At 33.9% G+C, this 13,225-nt stretch overlaps 1 protein-coding gene across 1 annotated transcript in view; it reads right to left on the bottom strand.

Annotated features, from left to right (window-relative positions):
- The window catches only part of NFAT5 (nuclear factor of activated T cells 5), a 113,757-nt gene that overhangs the window by 41,644 nt on the left and 58,888 nt on the right, over positions 1–13,225 (bottom strand). Inside the window, exon 4 of the mRNA XM_069497840.1 lies at positions 2,094–2,652. Within this exon, the coding sequence (XP_069353941.1) occupies positions 2,094–2,652 (559 nt within the window). The remainder of the gene's footprint in view (positions 1–2,093; positions 2,653–13,225) is intronic.

Genomic DNA, 13,225 nt, shown 5'->3' with positions numbered 1-13,225 from the left:
TTCCTCAGTATAATTTTTATAAATTCAAATTTTAAACTACTTCTATCATTTCCATATACTAGTGTCAAATGTTTTTTCATTACCTAAGAAGCTGGGCATTTCCTCTGCTGCTTAATAAAGTTTCTGCTCCATGAATTATTTCATGAAAGATTTTGTTTTGACCAATGTCATTATATTTTCCCTAGGTAACCTCATAAGATGCATCTATCTACAAAAGTAGAAGCAGAAAAGATATAATGAAGATATCTCTTTAATTAGCTATTGCAAATCACTGTATTGATTATCCCTTATGTCAAAATTTTATTTGTTCTTAATTTGAACCTTCAACATCTACTTCAATACAAAGATGAAAATCTCTCTTCTAGAACTTTATAAAAGACTTTCTCCACTGAAGCCCAAATAAACATATATGTGTATTTAACGATATTCATGAACCTTTTAGGTCTGTGCTATCAGTCACAGTTAAGTATTTACCTGTGGTTTTCGTTATGCTTTATTTTATATGTAATTGTTCTACAAACATTATGTTCCGGAGTTCTTGACTTTTTTAAATGGCAACATTTTAGGAAACGATATACTTTGTTTTCTTCTAGGTGATTTCCTAATCTGGACTTTCTAAAACTGACAAGCATTTAAATATACATTTTTATTTAACTATACTACCCCAAAGGAATGTAGTAAATGAAAGTAGTAAAGAAAGTAGTATAATTATTGCTTAAGTAGTAGATGTTATTTTAAAAATGTACCGAGGGAAAGTTTAAGGACAAGTTTAATATACATTAAGAATATTCTCTATAATATTCAAACAGATATTTAACTTAAAAAAGATCAATGATGTCATCAAGTAGTAAACCAATCTAAAGCTTCATGACTACTTTTTGTGATCATCTGAAATTGTAGGTGATACTGGGTCAACTAAAGGATCATATCCTTCCTCCCAAAAAAGTCATTCTCAAAATCCAGTGAGTTAAATTTTAACAAGCTATGTTGAATACACTGTAGGAAAATCTAATTAAAAAGTCTAGCAATTGGTCAAGTGGGGGCTCACTCGTGTACTATGGCAGTCCAACTTGGAAGGATTGCTTGAGCCCAGGGGTTTAAGCCTGGGCAAGAGCAAGACCCTGTCTCTACAAAAAATAAAAGAATTAGCCATGGTACTGCGTGCCTGTAGTCCCAGCTACTCGGGAGGCTGAGGCAGGACGATCACTTGAGCTCAGCAGTTGGAGGCTCCAGTGAGCCATGATGACACCACTGCATTTGAGCCTGGGCACCAGAAAGAGATCCTGTCTCCAAAAAAAAAGCCTAGCAATTAAACATTACAATAGAAGTACTAAAGAAATTAAAAGTTAAAAAATAAGTCATACTAGTCTGTATTATAGCGATGAATATTCTGTAATGTAGTTATGGAAATATATTTAGTGAGTAGTATGAACTGGCAGAGATGAAAGAACACTCAAACATGTCCTGTTCATCAACCTCCAAATAAGTAACCCAGAATCACAGAAAAAAAAGTGATTAAAAAAAAAAATCTTGAATTGGCACAATCAACGTATCCAAAAAAAAAAAAAAAGCTTAACATATGTGAACCTAAATGATGAGAACCAACTATCTACTTAAGTCTTTTCTTTTTGTCATCAAATAAAGAGAAAAAATAAAGTCAAATCCTCTCAAAATTGTAATGAGATGAAGCATACGAAGAAACAATGTGGAAGAGAATACAGCTCTTGGTGACCGTTTTGAGTTGTTTTAGCTAGAGCCATTACATTGCTAGTTATTTCTATGAGTAAAATATTTTTAAATCCTTTTAAAATATAAGTTCATTTGAAATGTATTTCAAAACATATTATTTTCATTTTCTACTACCTAACCATACTCTTAATAAGATATCTATTGCTATGAACCTATTGTTATTTTATTTTTTCCTCTAGTAAAATTTGGTAATTTTAAGTTAAAATTTTCATGTATTTCAATGATAAAATTCGTATCTTTGCTTTATATGCAAACTTGAGCTGAGCAATTAAGAAAAGTTGGGAATGATTTTTTTTTTCGTTTTGCATAATGGTGATAGAACTTTAAAAAATGTGAATACCAACCCATTTCCTGCTTTTGAGTTGCCTTTGTTGTCCGTGGTAAGCTGAGAAAGCACATAGTGAGGTGCTTTGGCACTGTCGGCATCAAATATATCCATATTAGATTCTTCACAATCTCGTCGTTTGACCCCCGGCCTCTGCTTTGGATTTCGTTTTCGTGATTTACGAGGTACCTCAGTGTTATCATTGTAGGAACTGGTGCTCATGTTACTGAAGTTGGAGGGGGAATCCTCCATCCACATACTGCAGCTCTGCTCAGATTCCAATCCACACCCCTCATCCTGGCAGGACATCCGACTGTTATCCAGCAAGTCCTCAGGTGGTGGTGAGATGTACAAGACTGTGTGCCTCTTCGGTGTTGATGGATGCTGCTGAACTGTGTTACTGGTGAACTGCTTTTCACTTACCCCTCTGTTACTTACCCCCACGGCTGAGGAGCAGCTCTCCACTTGCATAGCCTTGCTGTCGGTGACTGAGGTAGAATAAATGGTAGGGCTGGAAGAGGTGGTAAAGGAGCTGCAAGCACCGCCCATGGAGGAAGAGGAGGGAGCTGAAGAAGCATCTGCAGTGTACAATTCAAGAGTAAATACACTATACATATTTTCACCTATGCTGGCTAGCAGTCCCATTGAAAATGTGATTTGTGAACTGATTGTTTTTCCCCAAGATGAATAGTCGGAATTTGGTTAAGTTTTAGAATATAAATGCTTCGAGCAATATAAGGCCTAAGAAATGCAATTTTAAAAAATGCCCAAATAGCATTATTTTACTTGTCTTATAATTGATAGATTTTTTAAAAATCTAATTTAATGTTTTAAGCTGTAAAGCAAGAATAAGCTTTTATTGCCTCAGCTGGACGTTCTATCGAATTTTAATCATTTAAAGTAATAAAGAAAACCCCAATATGAAATATATGCTGGTGGTCCACATTCAATGCCAATTAAATAATTCATTATAGAATTTGAAAAGTGGGACTGTGCTTAGCCACAAAATATTAAAATAAGTTTCTAACCTATGAAGCAGAGAACTACAGGTCATTTTTAATGCAGACACTCCCTGCTTCAGAGGCAAATCCTGGAATAAAAATATGAGAAAATAAATGAGAAAAGAGCTGCTGATTATTCCAGATATCAATTATAAAATGAGAAATAAATAGAAAAAATATAAAACCAACTGAATTGGAGGCAAAATGGAACTGGTACCATCACTATGATTGGTTGTAAAATCTAGGAAAATAAAGAATAAGGTTTGATCTGGAACAGGCTGGGTTGTAGAAGATAAACAAGTTAACCACTGAGTCTCCAGAAGCTGGAAGTGGCAGTTCAAATACATGAGCTATAAAATAAATAAATCCCTCCTTTATGACAGAATAAAAAGCAGAGTAAGGACTGATTATTGGATGGATTTCTCTGATTACATGCTCAGCAATTGGTTACCACTGTCCATTTCTTTTCTTTCTAAAGGGCCTGCTTGAGTGTGACTATTAAGGGAATTTCCTAATATAAGAGTAATAGTAAATTTTATTAGCAGAAGTCTAACAAAAAAGAATTAAGCATGAAATTGTCTGGAGAGCAACAGAATTAATTCTTACAAAAATATATATATTTTTTTGACATAGAGTTTCACTCTGTCACCCAGGCTAGAGTGCAATAGCTCACCACAACCCCAAATTCTTGGGCTCAAGCAATCCTCCTGCCTCAGCCTCCCCAATAGCTGGGACTACAGGCGTGTACCACCACACTTGGCTAATTTTTCCATTTTTTGTGGAGATGGGGTCTCGCTCTTGCTCAGGCTGGTCTTGAACTCCTGGGCTCAGGCAATCCTCCCACCTTGGCTTCCCAAAGTGTTAGGATTACAGGTGTGAGCCACTGCACCTCGCCTAAAAAAGATTTTTTTATAAAACTGTTTATCTATTATGCCTAGCAAAACACATTTAAGTAGATCTTTTCAGAATGTGTGGCAACTGGCAGAACAGCTCATTGAAAATACTACTTTAGCCCTTAACATCATAACCTCAGAGCCACACTAATATTGCTAAGGTTGGCAGTTATCCCTAAAGTTCTAAAAATACCATTTTATCTCGTACAAGATATGGAAAGTTTTATAATCATACACATAAAAAAATAAAAATAGGTAACATGCGACAGACAACTAAAAAATACTTGAAATCTAAAATTAATTTGTATCTATAGCCAAGTATGCCACTGTATTAAAGTGCATAAAACTTGAAATTAATGTGCAGTCACTGGAACTGCAACATTCATATCAATTATAACATAAAGAGTGAAATGTAAGAATGTCAATGTTTAGATAATCAAAAGTCAATTGCCAAAGATCTATTTTTTAATAGAAAACATGTTAAAACACTTAAATTATTTACAAGAACTATATCCACCCAGGTTTTTTTCATTGCTGTCAAGGCTTAAGAGCATAGTAATTAACATTAGCCATCAAGAATGTGATCTACATAATGCCAATAGACTTTTCCCAACAACCATAAATCAGAGAGCCTAAAGCAATTAGATGATACCAGTTCCATTTTCCAGTTTGTATCCTTGTCAAATGCAGTAGCTGAAATTGGAAAATTCAGTCACTTTAAACTGCATTCCAATTTAAAGAAAAACTTATTAATTTTGTATCATGCATTAATGCAATGTTTTCTTAATAAATAAATATTTTAAAAGATTTGTAAACACTACAAAATCTAAATCAGTGACAGTTTAGGAGCTGATTTGTAGCCACTTTGAGTTTAAATATAAAGTTTTTTCCTTGTCTTTTGAAAAATACTACAGAATTTATTTTAGAAAAAACAGAAAGTATTATATCTAACATTTCTCCATCTGTTCCAACTATTGGCCAAAATAAAACTAAATTTTTGCATGAGTATGAGCCTATGTTCTTCATTTGCAGAGAAATGCAAGTATGCAGCATGCAATATTTGCAATGGAACACACAAAGCATGCAGCATGAATGCTGTGAACTTGTATTTCTGCAAAGCGGCTTTCTTTCACCACTCTTTTTGAATCTAAGTATCATGTGCATGAGAATGCAGAGGATGAACATCTCAGGGATCCCCAAAGTACAGGTGAAAGTGATCATGAACTAAAAAGCAAGTTATGTGCTATTTATATATTTAATATTCAAAATATAACCTAGCATTGCTCTTTGAGTAAAAAATAATTTTATCCTGCAAATCTCATCAAAACCATTATGATTACAAAATACAACTGATATAGTCATACATAAGTGTCTGTTCTGGGACAGGTATTCCAAACCGTGGTATTATACTGTATATAAATTTAAATATCCTATACATTTTCCTTGGACACGTAACACACAATTGCTGCATTTTATCTGTAGTTTCCTGGTTATACTTATTAAATAAAAAAGTTCATTATCACAAAACTATGAAACTGATAATATTAACTGTCAAAAGATAGCAGTTAAGCATCTTTCAATTGAAAAATAAAAATAATATTACTTTTTAAAGGTGTACTCAGTTTGGTCTCAAAATTACAAAGATCCTACTCTTTTCCTTTTTTTTTTTTTTTTTTTTTGAGACAGTCTCACTCTGTCACCCCAGGTAGAGTGCAGTGGCATCATCATAGCTTACTGCAACCTCCAACTCCTGAGCTCAAGTGATCCTCCTGCCTCAGCCTCCTGAGTAGCTGGGACTATAGGTGAGTACCACAATGCCCAGCTAATTTTTCTATTTTTAGTAGAGACAAGGTCTCGGTCTTGCTCAGGCTGGTCTTGAACTCCTGAGCTCAAGCAATCCTCCCACCTCAGCCTCCTAGAGTGCTGGGATTATAGGTGTGAGCCACTGCGCCTGGCCAATTCTACTTATTTTAAGACAAATGAGATAATTTTTTTAAGCTACAAAATTCTTTTTTTTTTTTTTTTTGAGACAAAGTGTCGCTTTGTTGCCCAGGCTAGAGTGAGTGCCGTGGCGTCAGCCTAGCTCACAGCAACCTCAAACGCCTGGGCTTAAGCAATCCTACTGCCTCAGCCTCCCAAGTAGCTGGGACTACAGGCATGCGCCACCATGCCCGGCTAATTTTTTTTTCTATATATATTTTAGTTGGCCAGATAATTTCTTTCTATTTTTAGTAGAGACGAGGTCTCGCTCATTGCTCAGGCTGGTCTCGAACTCCTGACCTTGAGCGATCCACCCGCCTCGGCCTCCCAGAGTGCTAGGATTACAGGCGTGAGCCACCGCGCCCGGCCTAAGCTACAAAATTCTTTACAATGCTATCACTGCTGCTCTGATTATGATAATGGTATATAAAATCTTTCACATGAAAATGTTACACTCTGGTTAGCAGGAGATCACCTTAAGTACATTAATCATGTTAGGTGAGGTGGTAAAGTGGAAAATAAGAAATGTGGACCCCTTCAGAGCACTGACAATACCTTTCTCACCTTGGAATCTCGTAACACCTACCACAGTGCCCTGAATAAAATAAAATTCAAATTTTTAACTAAATTGATTTATGGGAAGCCAAAAATTTTATATATATATTGAGTTCTATTAAATCAAACTGGCAAATAAATGTAGGTTGAAAAAAGAAAGGATTTACTACTCAAAGTGCTTAGAATATATATTATTACAATAGCATTATCTGATACAGGGAAAATACTGTTTAGAGGTAACTATTCGCTATTTCTACAAAGAGCGTTTTAATAACTTTCCTTAAACTATAAACAAGCCAAATTACCTACATATATTAATCTATAAATTTATTACTCCATTAAAATATAAATATATAAAAGTAATGTTATCAAAAACATTCTAGATTTCTAAACACTAATTCCTCATTTCCAAGCATTCCCAGAAAAGCACTAAAGAATATTCTTGGGAATATTGTAAATTTACTTAAAATATTTATAAAGACCTTTCAGTCACTATATCACTAAATAAAATATCAAGAAACAATTTAATTGACATTCCACAGAACTAAAGTACTAACGCAATCCTGCCCCATCTATACATTCTTTTCTATTTATAAGTTCCCGCAAAATGTTAACTACTCCCTTCCCTACTTTTTTTGGTGCTGAGCCTCTATTTTATCTGTTAGGAATATAGAGACTATGTTTAATTGCTACATATTAAAAATACAGAAACTTTAACATAAAAATGTTTTAATAACTCCTTTCGTTTCCTTATTGAACAGAATAGTTATGACGTATTTCTATTTTATAACTGTAATTTTATTTGTTCCTTCAATCTCTTACCAATCCTTCATAAACCTAGAAGTTTTTCTTAAATTTTTTCTTATAATTATTCTCTCATCTAAGTGAATATATTGACTTTTTTCTGTTATGAAAGAATTATCTATGAACCTAGTTTAACTTATATGGAAGAATTTTATTTTTTTACAGCATTTTCTATGACTACAGAGAGCATAGCGAATCAAAGGGAAAATTAAAATCATAGATCATTCTACAATTTACTAATGGAAATTTACAATCTCAGAATAGATTAATTTTAAAATTTAAAAGTGAAGGGAGTGTCATATCTACAGTGTCCTATATTTAAGTCTAATAATTCCACTATTCGCAGTAGCCAATTACCACATCAAATGTCAGTAAGGACAGTAAATTTGAATTGTATATATGGCCTCTTTTAAGAGGGTAAATCTGAATTATATATTTGGCCTCTTTTAAGAATTGATAGAATCACTAAGGTTCACTATGAATATTCGAAGTAGTTGGGAAAAGAAATTGGCAGATAATATCTACATGGAATACACGGATCTACCATATTTGCAAGTATTATTAATTTGATGAGAAAGAAGAAAATGGATTTTAAATGGTACCACATAGAGAAACTCATGTAGATTTTACATACTCCTTGCTTCAATTATATTTTAAAATGCAGAACTATTAGTTCTAGATTTGTCTAATAGAAATTATTTTAACTACCATAATATTTTAGTTCTTAAAATACCATAAAAATAGATGACACTTTATATAGAACTAACCAAACTTATTATAGAAAGCTTTGAAATTAGAAACATTTTTTTAAAATCCTCAAAAGGAACAAATACCTTTCACTAATTTAAAATATATGACAGAAATAGCATTTAACTAAGCTTCCAAAATCAAAATCTGATCCCCTACCATATAAATATGCACATATGTTTTATAATTTTTCAACATCTGTGCAAAATCAATTTAAACAAAAGCCATAAAACTTTGCAAGTGTGCTAAGTGAACCAATAGTGGAACAAAGGAGTAAACTATTGACTGTTCAGAAAACCAACACAGCATATTTAGAAACAATTTCTGATCTAAAACACATATTGTCCAACCTTAGTTTTTTTGTTTTTTTTTTTTGAGACGGAGTCTCACTCTGTTGCCTGGGCTAGAGTGCAATGGTGTCAACCTAGCTCACAGCAACCTCAAACTCCTGGGCTCAGGCAATCCTACTGCCTCAGGCTCCTAAGTTAGCTGGGACTACAGGCATGCGCCACCATGCCTGGCTAATTTTTTTAAATATATATATATATATATATATATATATATATATATTTTTAGTTGTCCAGCTAATTTTTTTCTATTTTTTTTTTTTTTTAGTAGAGACGGGGTCTCGCTCTTGCTCAGGCTGGTCTCGAATTCCTGAGCTCAAACAATCCACTTGCCTCAGCCTCCCAGAGTGCTAGGATTACAGGCGTGAGCCACCACGTCCGGCCCTATTTTTAAGTATTATATTTTTCTCAGTGTAACAATGACTTCAACTCTAAACATCTTGTATGATAAAAGTCATCAGATACAAGGACCCATTTTCAAATCAAAGAAGAAAGATATTGAGAGAAAAAATTGTAAGGCCAACATTCATGTCACCAAGAGACTGAAATATCTAGAACACACAAAGTGGCTGCAAACCTGCTTTGTCAACACCTTACATGCCAACCTTCATTTTCTACTTTTCTTCTTCTTCTTCTTATAATATTAATGTAAAGTTTAAAACTTTACAAAAAGGTTTAGTTTCAATCAGTATCAATCCACTATTTAGAAACAAAGAAAAGAAAGGAAGGAAGGAAGGAAGGAGGAAGGAAAGAAAGAAAGAAAGAAAGACTTATGAAGAAGTCTGAAAACGAGACCGACCTATACCCTGGGTGAGATTGGATGGGTTAAGTGTCTCTGGCACTATTTGTCTTCACTATTGACAGACACTGTCACACAACCCACCACACGATGCCTGTCTCTGAATGGCGAAGCTAGAATGCAAGTTAAGTGTATTAATAGAAAAAACAACTAGCATCCCAGCATATAAAATAAGCAATCCAGATTACTTACAAAAAACCCAAAAAACAAAAATTGTAGGGTTGATCATTTAATTTACATATTTAAAACAGTTTCAATTTCCCATTTGTACTTTTCCCTCCCAACGTAAGTTTACATGCTAAAATAAGCAATGTTTTAAATAAACTTTAAAAATTAAATTGTTAGCATCCAAATAAATGCGGGTGGGGAAATTTCTGATCCAAAGATTTTAACTCATATTCACGAATTTGTTCTCCTGTTTACAAATGCAATCTAATCCACAAGTCAGAATGGTCTCTTTCAGGTGTTTTTTAGGCTGTTCCCTTACCCAAACTCTCTTAAAGAGTAGAAGAAGATATGTTTTGAATGGATACACTCAGGCTGTAAGAAATACCTGTATTTCAGCAACAAAAGAATCTTTTCATTTTTCAGGACATACTGACTCCCACATACTGCCTTATCCTCCCCTTAAAAAAATACCAGTTTCTACTTTTGAATTAGGTATGCTACTGTGTAAAAAACATCTGATCCTGGTTGGAAGAGAACAGAAAGAAAAAAATGAAAATAAAGTTCAAAAACTGATTGTTATAAAGAAAAGACTTCTTTTTAAACCTTACTAATAAATGCAGTTAGAAACTCATGTGGGAGGGAGGTCAATGGTTACTAAATAATCATTAATTGTCAGGTTTATTAGGTATTTTACATATTAATCTTCATAAGAACCTTAAGAAGAAGCTGGTAGTATTGTCTAATTCAGGGGTAATATTATTAGAATTTTTTTTTTTTTTTTTTTTTTTTTAAGACAGAGTCTCACTCTGTTGGCCAGGCTAGAGTGCCGTGGCGTCAGCGTAGCTCACAGCAACCTCAAACTTCTGGGCTCAAGCGATCCTACTGCCTCAGTCTCCCGAGTAGCTGGGACTACAGGCATGCACCACCATGCCTGGCCAATTTTTTCTATATATTTTTAGTTGTCCAGCTAATTTCTTTCTTTTTTTAGTGGAGACGGAGGTCTCACTCTTGCTCAGGCTGGTGTCGAACTCCTGAGCTCAAACGATCCACCTGCCTCGGCCTCCCAGACTGCTAGGATTACAGGCGTGAGCCACCGCGCCCAGCCTATTATTGGACATTTGTTTCACTTTCCCAAGAGTCTATCTATATGATAGAAATGATATGACAGCAATCAGATTCAAATTAGGTCTTTATGATCCCCAAATCCACATTAATCTCATATGTGAGAAAAATTAGTAGAAACAAATAAAACTATATACACATCTGTGCATTAATTTCTTAGGTAAAATTGTATAAAACACATAAAAATAGAAATTGTATCTATCTTATGTAAGTATTTAGCCTATGAATGATTGGGAATCTGTCAACAGTTTTAAAACGCTGTTCTATAGACAGGTAATATAAAAATGTACTTATTCACCAGAAACTTACTAAATCATACTAGTTTACAAAAGTTATTGCTAAAAATTAAGAGGATGATAAAAGGGAAATATTTAAGGAATAAAACAATAAAAGACCAAGTTAACTTTTTGTCAATGACAATTTATAATGTGGATAGTTTCTTGAATTAGCAGTTGTTTCTGAATTAATGATTATAGCAAATTTGCTTATACTTTTCATTCTAATAATGCAAAATTTAGAATAAGTCTATCTATACATATATACTATCTGTATAAGTTTATGTATTTGGATTTAATTTCAGTATAATAAAATAGAAGGAGGAGCAGGGATTTTTTAAACCTACTTGCAACATGTTTATAACTAGGATCTGACTTCCTTCTGGAAGTGGTTCCAGTTTTCTAGGAAAAGTAAGAGTGACCATATGGAATAGCCAAGATCAATTCACAACATTTTAGCTCACAACAATATATAGGTGAGTTACCTTTCCTGTTAATAGGCTTCAGGTTCAATTTCATAAATGGTATACTACATTAAGTAGCAAAAATTCTGCAATATGTTAATCCCATTAATCCAGGAGAGCAAAGGCAAATTTGGTCCTCAAATTTAGTTAACTCAAGAAAATCCAAATTACATAACTGTAAATACTTTCTAATGCAAGTCAATAAATTATAATAAATTCAATGGGATATAAAATTCTGTTGCTGTGAATCACTTTTATTCAGAATTAATATGCTTCTAGAAGTCATATTCCCATTTTGCAAATCCTACACTTACACAGAAGAGGTATGGCTTTTTCAGCTCAATAGCTTATACACTGCCTAGTCCAGGATCTTGTGTTTCCCTAATTGAAGTGAAAGCACACAATGCCAAATTCTCTAAAGTACAACGGCAAGAAGTAAAGAACTAAGACAACTAAGACTCCTGTAGGAAAGAAGAAAGGCAACTTTGTGGCTAGCATGATTGAGATATGATGGTATGCAAATTGTCTAACAGAATTCCTATCACATAGTGGGAACCCAAAAATGATAACATGTTTTCTTTACCTCATTTTTTTGTATAGCTCTGTTGTTATAGATGGTATAGAAATTCCTATTTTTGTTGTTGTTTTTTTTTTTTTTTTTTTTTGAGACAGGGTCTTGCTCTGTAGCCCAGGCTGGAGTGCAATAGAGTAATCATAGCTCACTATAACCTCAAATTCCTGGGCTGAAGTGATCCACTTCAGCCTCTCGAGTAGCTGGGAATACAGGCACAGGCCACCACACCCACATAATATTTTTAAAAATTTTTGTAGAGATGGGGTCTTGCTGTGTTGCCCAGGCTGGTCTTGAACTCCTGGCCTCAAGCAATCCTCCTGCCTCAGCCTCCCAAAGTGCTGGGATCACAGGCCTGAGCTACCACATCTGGCCTCCTATGATTTTAATTTAGGTAATTAAGAGATCTAGAATGAATTAAAATATAGCAGTTCTTTGATTATAGGTCATTAACTTAGTTCTCTAGTGTCCTCTGCTACAGTGTAAATAGCACTCAATTAAGTTCTTTCAACTGGGTAGAAAATACCTGTTACACACTTGAGATTTATTAAGTGCCATGGCATAGAATTCAAAGCACTTTCAGTAATGCCCTTCCAAAAAAAAAGTTTATTGCATGGATCACTTAACGTAAATTTATGAACTTAAATTATGGCCCTAAAAACCTACAGTGATCCAGTAAGTGGAGATATCCAACAGAAATTTCTATCGTGCATGCTTTATGACCATATATTATCTATACATGTTAAAACTGCTAAAAGGTGTTAGTGTTACTGAGACTATGTTACTTCTGAAAGGAATATTAATATATAATTATTGAAAGTAAAAAATCAATTTTGTGAGAACAAAAAACAATTATTAACCAGTTATTAGGATTCTCTGGCTGACTATAAAACCTTAAGTTTGATTAATTTAATGTTTAGTTCAGAATTAGAACAAAAACTTTCAAAGAAACTTGAAATAGTCCCCTTAGCAAAATATCACATTTTGATATAAACTAATAAACATATGATATCCCCAGATGAAGACAAGCAGAGGATAGAACAAGAAAATAATCTGATTTCTTAAAGTCTAAAGTTTATTGTTTACTTCCATGAAAGACTTCCCATTTTAAATAAATTAAGGAATCTAAGGATAAAAACCATACATATAAGTAGATTAAAAATAGTACTTGACTGAACAGCATGTGAATTATGTCTCAATAAAGTTGTTATTAAAAAAATAAGAAACTTTCCATATCTTTTTATGTTTTAATTTTTTATTTATTCTTGAGACAGACTCTTGCTCTGTTGCCCGGGCTAGGGTGCATCAGCCTAGTTCACAGCAACCTCAAACTCCTGGGCTCAAGTGATCCCCCTGCCTCAGCCTCCCAGAGTGCTAGGATTACAGGTGTGAGCCACTGCACCTGGCCTTGTATCTCTTTTCAAA

This window comes from Eulemur rufifrons, chromosome 23 (genome assembly GCF_041146395.1).
Source record: "Eulemur rufifrons isolate Redbay chromosome 23, OSU_ERuf_1, whole genome shotgun sequence".
Classification (NCBI taxonomy): domain Eukaryota; kingdom Metazoa; phylum Chordata; class Mammalia; order Primates; family Lemuridae; genus Eulemur; species Eulemur rufifrons.
The sequence above is the reverse complement of the archived record's forward strand: the minus strand, read 5'-3'. Positions and strand labels throughout refer to the sequence as shown.